Source organism: Archocentrus centrarchus, chromosome 14 (assembly GCF_007364275.1).
Source record: "Archocentrus centrarchus isolate MPI-CPG fArcCen1 chromosome 14, fArcCen1, whole genome shotgun sequence".
NCBI classification, from domain to species: domain Eukaryota; kingdom Metazoa; phylum Chordata; class Actinopteri; order Cichliformes; family Cichlidae; genus Archocentrus; species Archocentrus centrarchus.
This window is the reverse complement of record NC_044359.1, coordinates 37,203,550-37,216,664: the sequence shown is the minus strand read 5'-3', so window position 1 is coordinate 37,216,664 and position 13,115 is coordinate 37,203,550. Positions and strand designations below refer to the sequence as shown.

The 13,115-nt window shown below is 42.4% G+C and overlaps 1 protein-coding gene across 3 annotated transcripts in view; it reads right to left on the bottom strand.

The window, feature by feature from the left end:
- The window catches only part of mark4a (MAP/microtubule affinity-regulating kinase 4a), a 38,830-nt gene that overhangs the window by 8,868 nt on the left and 16,847 nt on the right, over positions 1–13,115 (bottom strand). For 2 of the 3 annotated variants that reach the window (XM_030745938.1, XM_030745939.1), the window contains exons 6-14: positions 10,504–10,574; positions 10,354–10,410; positions 9,620–9,856; positions 4,715–4,834; positions 4,533–4,632; positions 4,310–4,419; positions 3,465–3,651; positions 2,981–3,192; positions 1,838–1,941 (exon numbers count right to left, since the gene is read on the bottom strand). In XM_030745938.1, coding sequence (XP_030601798.1) covers positions 1,838–1,941; positions 2,981–3,192; positions 3,465–3,651; positions 4,310–4,419; positions 4,533–4,632; positions 4,715–4,834; positions 9,620–9,856; positions 10,354–10,410; positions 10,504–10,574 — 1,198 coding nt within the window. Of the gene's footprint in view, positions 1–1,837; positions 1,942–2,980; positions 3,208–3,464; positions 3,652–4,309; positions 4,420–4,532; positions 4,633–4,714; positions 4,835–9,619; positions 9,857–10,353; positions 10,411–10,503; positions 10,575–13,115 lie in introns of all 3 variants that reach the window. The other variant, XM_030745937.1, reaches the window with a different exon arrangement.

Here is a 13,115-nt window from a genome sequence, read left to right as displayed (position 1 = left end):
ATCTTCCCAGTTTATGTTAAAATCGCCAAGAATAATGGTCTCCCTATTTAAATTACAATCTTTAAGTAATTTTTCAAACCTATCATAAAACCCACTATCTGAAGAGGGGGGACGATGCAATACAATAATTGTGAAAGACATTTGAGGAGATAACATAATATTTAAACCTAAGCATTCTAGATCATGCCAATTCAGCCCCTGAATTTCCTGACACCGAATGTTATTTTTTATATATATCAAGACACCACCACCCTTGGCTCCCTCCCTATCTCTCCTGAACGTGGTATAACCAGGGATGTTAAGAACTGCAGAGGGGGCATGTTTAGAGAGCCATGTCTCAGATAAACAGAGGTAGTCCAGATTTGAATTAAGTAACAGATGATTAAAACCTTTGGGCTTTGCATTTGGATCCCAAACAATTTTCGAGTTGTTGACAGTATGAAAAAACGCCCATTTACGGTTTTTAACAATCCCTGGGTTGAGCCACTTCCCGTTTACCCTATGCATTCCCATGGTGACTGATCGGCCAATCGGATTGTCCCTTAGCAAAGTTTGTTGTTTTGTGACCTGGTCATGTGTTCCGCTCCCAGGCGAAGCCACTGCCGACGCACTTAGTCTCTTCCGCTGACTCGCGTTCATCACCACCATTCGACATTCCCACACTCGCCCACGGATCCAACGTCATGTTATACGGCTCGCCAGCAGCCCTCCACGGTATCTCTTCTTCTGCCATGCCGCCGACGACTCTCCCTTCGATCAGCTCAGGCACAGTTTGTGCCGGGCACAGAAGAAGTGAATTAGAATGGTGTACAGAAGAACACTGAGGTGTACCTGATGAGCATACCTGTAAGGCAGGAATGATGCTTGAATCCATTGCTGTAATTGCCTCTTCCAGCTTTTTGGCGTGGGCCGAGCCCGGACAAGGGTGGATGTCCCCCGATAACATCAAACGAATAGTAATAATGAGTCCAGTGGTCAGTGGAGATTGTGTTGCTGTTGTTCTTTTAGGCTTCCTAGTCATCTTATTACATAGCGATGGGTAGACCAAAGTCACAGCCAGTGTATAGGTTCCATAACCGATGCTTGTCTTTGCTAGTTCATTGTTTGTTATTTTATTAACAAGATAATCATAAAATGGTTTGTCTTTTAAATCTTGTAGTAAAAGAAAGTCAGCAGCCCTCCGAGCTGGATCAACATGAACGGGCTTTGTAAAATTTAAAAACAAACAGTAAACCAAGAGCACTGTCCCTGCCCCACCTGCCATTCCTCCTGCAGCCATCTTGCTTGAGTTTTGGGGAATTTCTCTGAGCACTGCATGGTCTGACCTTGGCCAATCTGTCCACTCCTGGGCAGACTGGCAGCTGTCTTTAATGTTTCCCACTTGTGAATAATCTTTCTCACTGTACAATGATGGACTTTAAATTACTTAAAAATGGCCTTATAACCCTTCTCAGACTGACTGGCAGCCACAGTTGCTTCTTTAAGATCATTGCTGAGGTCGTTCCTTCTTGGCATTGTGTTAACACATAACTGAATGCTCCAGACGCATGTCTGCTTTTACAGAGATGCTCACACTTGCTGATGATCAATTAATCATGTGCATTTGATTAGCAGCACCTGGATACTACTTACTGTCTTAATTCCTGTGGAAGCAGTAAGGGTGTAGTTAGTTTTTCACACGTTCTGCACGTTAGCTTAGTTTTTGTTGAATAAATGGTGTAATATGTCATGTGTTGTTATGGCCTGAGAAATGCTGGTGCCCTGTCCAGGCTGCACCCTCCCTCTCACCCTATGGTAGCTGGGATAGGCTCCAGCCCCCTATGTCACAAAGTAGTACCTGTTGTCTTTGCCGTTCTGCAGAAGAGAGTGTCTGTCAGCGCCTGAACGGTCGGTGCACACATATGTATTCCGGCGTGTCATGGCGCTTCCAGGGATGTTATTCTATCCAGGGAGAAGAGTAATTTCAGAACACATATTATTTAAAGGTTTGTTAAGAAAATTGTGATTCCTAAAGTGTAGCTACTAATACTGCAATATGATCTGTATCAAATTCTCTGTTTATTTAATAAAGACAGCTGTAGTTGGATTTACACTGGAAACAGACAGGACTGTAGCTATGTAGTGAATATTGAACACCTAAAATGCTTTTTTCTATGTTACAATTGAAACACTGCAAAAATATGAGATAAATAATGATTATTACCCCCACCAAGGAGGTTATGGTTTTGGGAGGGTTTGTGTGAGTGCCTGTCATTCTATCTGTAAACATGATGGCTCAAAAAGTTTGGAATAAATTCTGAGTGGGGTCATGCTAACAATCCATTAACATTTGGCTTACGTCCACCGAGGTCTCCAAGCTCAACTTAATGAATCATTGGTTGAAAACTGACAACAAGCCTTAAAACTTAGAAACTTTGATTCTTACAAGTGTGGTGTGTATTGTAAACATATAGAAAGTACCGTATAAAGATTCAAAATATCACGTCACATTTGACCTCTGACCTCTCCTTCAAGGTCAATGGATTGATCTGATGGTCAAAGTTATAATAATGCTATATATTTAAAACTATGTTTATTACTGCCATTGTTTGTATTGACAACATAGGCATACAGAGGATGATATATGGGGATTCTAAATATCACATTATAGTTCAGATCCAAGTATCATGTCACCTTTGATGGAGTTAATAAGCATAACAGATCCCCTTTAAATTGGTGGTAGTAGTGCATATAGGAGAAAATGAGTGCAAGATCAGTCTGAAGTTCTTAGTTATTTAATCTCAATTCTGATTAAAAAATGCACAGAGTCCGACTGATGACACAGCACGATGTCTGTGTTTCAACTTAATTGAGAGGACGTCATGTGACATTCGTGGTTAATTATGTCAGGGCTGTTAGTAGTCTTCTTCTGGCAAACGCCTGTGCCTTTTGCCTTGATGGCCATCTTTGTCCCTTCTTGAAAAGGAAATGTGTCACTTACCGTGGTGGCAGTCATGTCTTTGCGGCGGTCTGGGATCTCAGACTTGTTGGGGTTGTTGGCACTGCTAACCATTGGGCTGGAGGGAGGTAGGCTGCGGCTCCCCATCACACTGCAGCTGGCCTTGCGCGGAGGCATCCTACCCTCCCGCAACTCCCGGTCGCCTGTGCTGGTCGGGCTCCGTTTGGGGTGCATGACGGGCATGGAGGGCCCGCCTTTGTTGTGGAGGACAGCAGAGCAGAGACACATAGAAATTCATATAAGGAATATTCTGTAGAATGGCCGGGTTACGCAAAGCAGGGCTGATTCACACAGCAAATCACAGCGCACAGACAGACCTGAAAAAAACAAATGCCCAGGAGTCCCAAATAATTGCAAATTTGATGGAAAACTTTGCTCAGGGCTGCATTATTCCATAACAGAAGAACCCTCCAGCTGCAACCAACAATTGCAGTTTATACAGAAAGAGTTCAGAGAAGAGACTCACAGAAGTCGCTGTGTCGTCGCTGCCTGTGGTAGGTGGAGGCACTACGCTGAGTCTTGCTATGTGAAGAAGAGGTGGAGGAGGAGGAGGAACCAGTGGCCGAGGAGTGCTTGTTAGTCCCGTTGGTGATGGGGCTGGGTCGTACCCTCGCCAGGGACAGGCTACTAGCGGTGCGGGCGTCACCGCCGTCCTATAATGTCCCGGTGAGATTGGATAGAATGGCGTTAGAAAGTGTGACAGACTGCTTGGAGAGATTACAGAGGGATAGGTTGTCACGGGAAGATGAACGTAGCCTGGTTCTAAGGTTTTTAAGAAACAAAGATTTGAGTCAGAATTTCCAATAAACCTCAAGACTTTCTGAACTCTGAGAAGAGATATGAAAAAAGAGATTATTGAAAACAAACAACAAGGAATAAAATAACTGCCACATATTACTGATTAAACATATATTAACACTTCCTGACTGGACCCATTGATCCTGGTCAGATACTGTTAGAGAACGTGTGGCTGTTGGGCTGCGGTGGATCCAGCCCACCATCACTTTCACTGAGATACATGTATGTTAGAGTTCAAAGTCAGAATCTCCATCTAATGACATTACCAGATCTGTTGTGTGGATATTTTCTGTGGATTTCGTTGATTCTAAATTGGCTGTGTGTGGATGTAAAGTAGATAAAGAGCTGTGTGAAAAAGGTAAATGTGGCTAATAGTGGTCAATAAGACTAGAAAAGTCATGTCAGTCCCTTCCATAAGCATTTATAACAGGTCATTAAGGACAAGGCCAGCCTGGTGTTTCACCTAACACGCATAAATAAATAATACAGGTAAGCTACGTCTGTAGAACTCACATCGCCTTTGCGGCCAAGCAGTAGGTAGGTAGCGGTGACCTCATTGTATTTTTGATTAAGCAGAGAGTCTTTGATTTCCTCTGGAGTGAAGCCCATCCCGACCATAACCTCTGAGCAATGCAAAAAACAAAAGTGAAAGGTAAGAAAAGCCACACTGGTGATCTCGTACCATCACTGCATAGACCTCAGGTTCAGTGGACAGGCTGACACCCAGCTGACTCACCTATGCGTTTTGGATCGCTGTAGTCCTCAACAGGTTCTACATGGGGCTTCAGCTCTTCCCCCTCATACCCTGAATTTATCCACTTGTCCTTCATGACTTGCTGTAGAAACAGAATCACAGAAGAGCTTCAGATGAGTGTGAATTTCACAGGAAGTCTGTTCTGTCCATGTTGCGATACTCACCTCGAGCGTGCAGCGTTTGGCGGGATTGAGCACCAGGAATCGGCGAAGGATGCCTTCACAGTCTGTGGACATATAGAAGGGCACGCGGTACTTTCCCCTCAGCACGCGCTCCCTCAGCTCCTGTTGGCCACACCAAATACATGTTACACAATCAGCATCATACAAGGGGAACAAGAACAAGCGAGTCCAGTCCAAGTCATTACTTCCTGTTTTGTCACATTTATCAGTTATTTGATGTGTAAGAAATATTGACAACATATCCACTGACGCAAGTCTGGTCGAGATGCGCTGCATAGACATTTAAAGCCTGCACCTCCTTCACTGCAGGCAGTATGTGGGGGTGCAGTCACATTTTGAGAGGGGTTAAATACATCCTTGTCTCCGCCCTTTGGGCAGCATTCGTTGCCATCTGCTAAATTTTGGCTAGAAGTACTATTTTTAATTTTTTTTAGGCAGCAGGTCCCACAACACAGAGTAATAACATTACAGAACACAAACAGAGCAGAGTGACCACAATGCCAGTACATGATATCTGGATGTGAATCTGAAAGGTCAATATTCTTCTTGAACAAGCTGTCCGGATGGAGTCTTTCCAGGCTGCCAACAGCCACCACGACAAAGCTGCTTGAATAAAGTGTAGCTACATGAGCGTTTATCTCATGTCAGAGCACATGGGACTGTTGAAGTATCGTGATCTTACCCAGGACATACAGAACACACGTACAGCACTGTATCTGCACGTTTCTCCAGGATCCAGGCTGCAGAGCTGGCCCTCGAGGTGACCAGGAGGGTTTGAACTTAAGCACAGAGCACGAGGACTGACAGAAATTCAACCACATGCTGACTGAAAACTTGCAATGCTGCAAATCTTTCATTCTCCAGGCATGACAGCATGTCAAAAACAACAAGGCTAAAATGAATGGCTTTATAGAGTGATGGCTGTGAACCACTCAAATCTGAAAACATACACTAAACGAAACAGAGAGTTTAAACTGCAGCCGTCTTGAATTTAGCGACTTTGTACTATTATTCAAATACCTTTTAATTTTAGTAGCAAGTATGCATGTTTTTGGAGATGTTAAATAATACATTACTTCCTGAAAAATGCATTGCCAGTTAGAAATGTGTTTTCATGGTAACCTGATCACACACGAGACGAGCCAAGAAGTAATAAACACATTTTTTAAAGACTATTTTTAAGCTTTTAAATTGGAGAGTTATTGCGGTTGGACCTCGGCCACCCTGAGTTCTGTCTATCAATGTAGTGTTCTGTGCTTACATACTATAAAGTATGCTATAAATAGTATATAAATGGTGTCATATTGGATAGATAAGGTTCTCAATATAATAAAAAATGTGAGATACTATTTCAGTGTACTAATTACTGTTAATATGCAATTTGGGATTCAGTCTAACCCTTCAGTCTATAACTAATAACTGTTGGATTTACAATATTTATGACATACATTAAACTATCATAGTCTGACATCTGCTCAGCTTATGGTGGGTATGTTGATATTGCTGCATATGTCAACCAACAAGCAACAAAACATTGCTTCACGCAGCATTACAGTAAACACTTTTTGATCAAATGACAATGCATACATAGTTCATTTGTAGCTTTAAATCCACTTGAGGCAGGAGCCTGTAATCAGATTCAACTACCTGTCTATGAGGAAGACAAGCCTCTGATGTGAACACACAGCCAAAAGTATCAGCCAATCACAGAAGGCATTTAAATCAAACATTTAGATGATGATATTCAAAAGAATATCAGCAGCTTATATCTGTGTCAGTGATGCCATTCTCTGTGACTGACTGAGACACTCTGAAGTACTCCACTTGCAAAAAGTCTTAAGACATCCAAACCACAACCTGTATCCACCTGATTTACAAACCATAAGCATCCCAAGAAGCGACTCTACAGATCTGTGCAGGGTTTGTGTTTGTTTTTTGAGTTCTTAGTGCTAAAAAATTGGGCAGAAAAACAGGTCTTTTGTACTTTTCTTCAAAAATCCCGTGGGTGTCTGTGGGGCAGTTAGATGGCACTCCTCTCACTCAAATGGCTACAGATCAAAAAGTGTGCATCTGTTGGCTTTGAAGAAGACACTGTTTGAAAGAAGACGGATTTTCCTATGATCTGGTGGTAAAATGATGGCTGTAGAGTAAAAACTGTGGCCTCAACAGCAGGTTTGTCTCCTACTCTATTAATTAGACAACTCCAGGCCTGCCATTCTCTTACATGGGGGAAATTTGGGGGATTTTGTGCAAAAATTATTAAATAACATCTTAGCATCTTCAACTCTGCCACCTCCAGCTCGGCCTCCTGTCTTTCTCAGTGCCACCGTCACCAAACCAAACATCACAGCAGGTCTCACTGCCACCTCGTAAACTGTCCCTTTCACTCTTCCTGCTCTCCTTCTATCACAACTCACCCCTGACATTTATCTCCACTCGCTCCGCCCTGCCTACACTCTCTTCGTCACTTCCCTTGTGCACTGTCCGTTGCTTTGGATGGTTGATCCCAGGTATTTAAACTCATCTGCCTTCACTACCTCTGCTCTTTGCATCTTAATCTTTCCACCTATCTCCCTCTCATTCACACACATGTATTCATCTTGCTTTTGCTGACTTTCATTTCTCTTCCTCCAGAGCATACCGCCACCTTTCCAGGCTCTCTTCCACCTGCTTCCTACTCTCACTAGATCACAATGTCATCTGCAAACATCACAGTTCACTGAGTCTCCTGCCTGACCTCATCTGTTAACCTGTCCATTACCACTGCAAACAAGAAGGGGCTCAGAGCAGATCCCTGTTGTAATCCCACCCCCACCTTGAACCCATCTGTCACTCCTACTGCACACCTCACCACTGTCTCTGTCCTCATACATGTCCTACACCACCCTCACACACTTCTCTGTTACTCCTGGTTCCTCTCCTGGTACCCTCTCATATGCTTTCTCTAGATCCACAAAGACACAGTGACACTCCTTCTGACCTTCTCTGTACTTCTCCATCAACACTCTCAAAGCAAACATCACATCTGTAGAGCTCTTGAAGTCATATTTCTGCTCTCTGATCATCATCTCTCTTCTTAACCTAGCTTCAACAACTCTTTCCCATAGCTTCATAGTTTGGCTCATCAACTTTAACCCTCTGTAGTCACTAAAGCTCAACACATCACCCTTGTTCTTGAAAATTGGTACTAGTACACTTCTTCTCGATTCCTTAGTCGTCCTCTCACTCTCCAGGATTGTGTTAAAGAATCTGGTTAAAAAGACCACTGCCCTCTCTCCTAGACATTTCCATATCTCCACAAGTATTTCATTTGGACATATGGCTTTCCACTCTTCATCCTCTTCATAGCTGACCTTACTTTTACTAATTCTCTGCACGTCCTGATTCACTAGCTTTTCTTTATCTGTCCTCTTCTCTCTAATTTTCTTCATTCATCTCCTCAAAGCCATGCTTCCATCTTCTCAGCACTCTTTTTTAGGAAATTTCCACCTTTATCCTTAATCACACTGACCTGCTGCACATCCTTTCCAGCTCGATATCTCTGCCTAGCCAATCAGTACAAGTAATTTTCACATTCGTTAGTGTCCAGCCTCATATATAACTCACTGTAAGCCTTTTCTTTCGCCACTTCTCTCTTTGCTGTGCGCCTATCCTCCCAGTACTCCTGTCTACTTTCTTCATCTCCCTCACTATCCCACTTTGTCTTTGCCAGCTTCTTCTGTTCAAATACTTTCCTATATAGTTCCTCATTTCACCACCAAGTCTCCCTGTCTTCTTTCTTCTGTCCAGAGGATAAGCACCTTCTTGGCAGTTTCCCTCACCACTTCAGCTGTACTTTCCCAGTTATCTGGTAACTCTTCCCTACCACCCAGAGCTCGTCTCCACTCCTTCCTGAACTCTGAGCAACATTCTTCCTTCATCAGCTTCCACCATTTAATCCTTGGCTGTACTTTCACTCACTTCCTCTTTTGATTTCCAAAGTCATCCTACAGACCAATCTTGTCTAGCTACATTTTAACCTGACACCACATATCATTTTAGCTCATCCATGTCTTTATGGAGCTGCTTTGTGCACTGGTGTGCAGTCATGTTGGAACAGGAAGGGGCCATCCCCAAACTGTTCCCACAAAGGGAGCAAGAAATTGTCCAAAAAGCATTAAGAGTTCACAGCAGTACCACGCTGGAATTCACTGAGCTCCTGAGAGCGATCTATTCTTTCACAAATGTTTGCAGAAGCAGCCTGCATGCCTAGGTGCTTGGTTTATAAATCTGTGGTCACGGAAGTGATTGGAACACCTGAATTCGATCATTTCGATGGGTCAGTGAATACTTTTGTCAATATCGTGTATACATCAATCGGCCACAACATGAGGACTAATATTTTATAGGTGTCCAAAACCTCTGAAATGTCAGGGAATGGATACCGGACCTCTGTATGAGTTCTTGGGTGCCTGCCAATGGAATACTACTTGAACATCCTTTGGAGATCCTCCAAACAAGCCTGTGTGGTTCTGGATTGTTTGATGCATTTGGTGGATTCTTGTTTAAACAGAGCTCTAAGGAGATTGGACACTCAGTCAGCAGCTTATTGAGCTCTTTCTGAACAGTGTTTGAGGTATGGGGAGGTGTTCTGTCTTGCTTTAGGAAAGAAATTACCACTTTGAAGTGCAAGGGGGGCTATTTGGTCTGCAAATAACCCTATTTGTACCTCCCACAGGGTGGACACTTGTCAAAGTTACAGTCACATGAATTCTGAGACCGAAGGTTTCCCGGCTGAACATTACATTAGAAGCGGATGATCAATGTTACTGCTACAACAGCCCACTGAGGAAAACTCGAGTATCCTCAGACAGACAGACAGATAGTTCCCTCTAGCCTTCCACTTGCCTTCAGGTTCTGCCCATCAAAGGGCAGCGAGCCGCTGACCAGCGTGTAGAGGATGACTCCCAGACTCCAGACGTCTACCTCGGGTCCGTCATACTTCTTTCCCTGGAAAAGCTCAGGTGCAGCATAGGGCGGTGAGCCACAGAACGTGTCCAGCTTGTTGCCCAGGGTGAACTCATTGCTGAAGCCGAAGTCAGCGATCTTGATGTTGGCATCGGCATCCAGCAGAAGGTTCTCCGCCTGACTCATACATCCATTGATGCAGAGGAGAATGCACGGATGGACAGCAGGATTGAAGGAGGGAGGGAGAACAGAAAAGTTGGATGGGGGAGAAGAGAGAGTAGAATTAGAATTTGGAGGAGGAGGAGTTGTAATGAATAAAAGTGCAAAGGGGACAGATGGGGAGAGGGGAGTCATACTTGTGTGTTATCCAACAACACAGATACTGGAAATGACTCATACTATAAGTATGTCATTGTGCCCACTGTGCCACTGTGCATTTAGGCTCTGGCTCCCTCCTACCCTCCCACATTAAAAAAAAAAAAAAACACCCTCTTCACTCATCAGTGTGATTAAGAAGCTACAGAACCCTTTTCACAGACACAGATTAAGACTACTTCAAGATTATAACTTTCAGTTCATGGTAATCTGTCAGTGAAAGAAAATTTCTAGTCCTAGACTAGCCTTAATCCCCCATCTCTGAAAGCTGCCCAAGACATTCCTCTGAGCTTCCTCACCTTCAAATCTCTGTGGACAATGTTCTTCGTGTGGCAGTAGTGGACAGCAGAAACAATCTGAGAACATGAGGAAACAGACACCTTTGAAGCACTGACAAGAAGATGGAACGACTGCTGTAAAGTGGGCATCAAGAGGCAAAATATTCATACTTGTCGAAATTTGGCTCTTGCTTCAACTTCCTTCATTCTCCCGTGAGACACGAGGTAGTCAAACACTTCACCTGAAAGTCAGCATATTGGCACAGTCAGGTAACAAAGAGAGAAGCATTGGACTATTAGTTAAATACACACTGCTGATATACACAATCAATTTCAATCACATCAGTTATTAATATTTAATAAGGTGCAAGTACTTTCAAGTATCACTTAATTTCATTGCCCTCAAATGAGGTAATCAGATGAAAACATACACTACACACAGACTTAAAGGAACAGTTTGATATTTTAGGAAATGCATTTCATTGCCAAGCATTATATGAGGTTTATACAGCTTTCATATCTGTCACTTTAATATCAAGCTGCAGCCAGTTACCTCAACATTAAGGCTTAATAGAAGTGGATAACAGCTAGCATAGCTCTGTTAACAGGTAACAAAAATTCACCTAAGTATAGCTTTAAAGTTCTTTACTCACCTCTGTTATCTTGTTTGATTAAGGCAAGACTATAACTTTGGAAAGAATAAATATTTTCTACTGTATGCGGAGGGGTTGTGATGCTACAGTCCTAATAGGTCTGGTATGCACAGTAGCTTAAAGTGGCTAACATTAACAAATGGCCCTAAAAGAAATGGCAGAATCAATGGGCTCTGTAATAATGACTGGATATTTCTCAAAGACCCTTTAAGACATAAAACGCAAGTTAGTATCTTTTTAATGGGCAAACAGACCAAATAAATAAATAAATACACAAATTCACTGACTTTTATTCAACATTTTTGTTAGTAGTTCCCAGGTACTTACTACGACCTGTATCCAAATGACGACTATCTATACCAGCATTAACCACTACTAACAGCAGCTAGAAACAGCTGTAACAACTGAAGCCATTAGGCACAGGTCTGATGGTGCCGGCCGAGACGCCACAAAAACTTGGTAAGTCTTTAATGCAGCCTATTCCAATGTCACAATCATCTCAACTGCTAGAAGCCTCGACACAAAAACCACTGAGACACTCATGTTTAATATTTTCTACCATCTTTTTGAAAAAACTGCATCCGTAAGCGTGACCACCTCAATAGAAGCAGAAGCTTTGGCAGTTTGCTGGTCTGGAGCATTCAGGTGTGTGCTAACCAAATGCCACAATCTTCCCAGGTAGGACTGTGCCACATCATATTGTCCACGATAATACCAATAAAATGTTTTATGTGATATGTCATATCACAATATCATTACTATAGCAACGCCATGGGTTTATGTCCCCTAGTGTGCAACAATAAGACAAGTCTGGGCATGTCCAGGAGGCAGTTTAGTACATAAAAAGAGAACTACTTCAACAACCTCCACAACAAAGCACAACAGTTTTCAAAATATGCATGAAAGCTGTCCCTGCAGCAGAAACAACAACCACTCGAGGCAAAAAACACACTGCCACATACAACCAGGCTATGAAGGAGGAGATACTAGCAGCTGGCGATGTGCAACCCAAAGTAAACAAAAGACTCCACCGAGTGTCCCTGGATACTCGCTAGCTGCACCCCATATGACAGGAAGAGCAAGGAGTGGATGGAAATTACTGATGCAGATACATGATGGAAAAGCAGCGCTTTAAGCAGCTGGTTAAAAAGTTTGACTCAACATCCCAGGCAGTGTTCATTTTGACAGCAAATTTTGATTTAGTTTTAGTCAGTCTTTTGACGAAAATGCAATTTTTAGTCATAATTTAGTCATCTGAATAGTTTTAGTTTCAGTCGACCAATTATCGTAAGAATATAGTCGACTAAATCTACAGTTGATTTAGTCGACTATAATATAAAGGCTATAAAATGTAAATGCTTTTTCTTCAGTTTCCTTGAATTAGTAATTATACACACTTACATGAAATTAAACATTTATTAAAAGTTATGGAATATTATTAATGCTTGAAAGACCAATACACACACAAACATATTGAACAAACAACATCTTTAGTTACCTGACCTTGTTTATTGAGCATAACAGTAAAATACTGATGAGTAGACCTGCTCTGCCTGAAACATTCACAGGCTAGTTTGGCCTTCATGGGTTTAGATCAAATCTGTGCAACTGTGCGTTTGAGTGGATGTTTTCCTAACTTGTCCCACCCTGTCAAAAAATGAAATCAGTTCTGATTGGATGTCGTCCCCGCCAAGCATTTTTGTCTCGTTTTCATTCGTTGACAAAAGTGTCAATTAATTTCATTATCGTTTTTATCCTTTTAGGTGGTTTTTATTTAGTTATCGTCTCGTTTTCATCATGAAAAAAAGGGTCGTTGACGAAAACTATGACGAAAATAGTTCGTCAACGAAATTAACACTGATCCCAGGTAGAAAATAGCTTTCAGTTTTATTGTGTGACAATACTGTGCAACTCCTGAATATAATGCTGTGTAATAAGTATTGCATAATGCTGCTGCTACCGGTACCCTGTTTCAATAGGCCGACGCTTAAAATTTGTGATTTGGGTTTGTTCTGCAGCCACAGGACCTGGACACTTTGCCGTCACCGAGTCAACCATGAAATGTTCTTGTATACCAAAGTATTCTAGAGTCAAATGTAAGACAGCTGGTTTAATGTCTAAAGCTTGGAC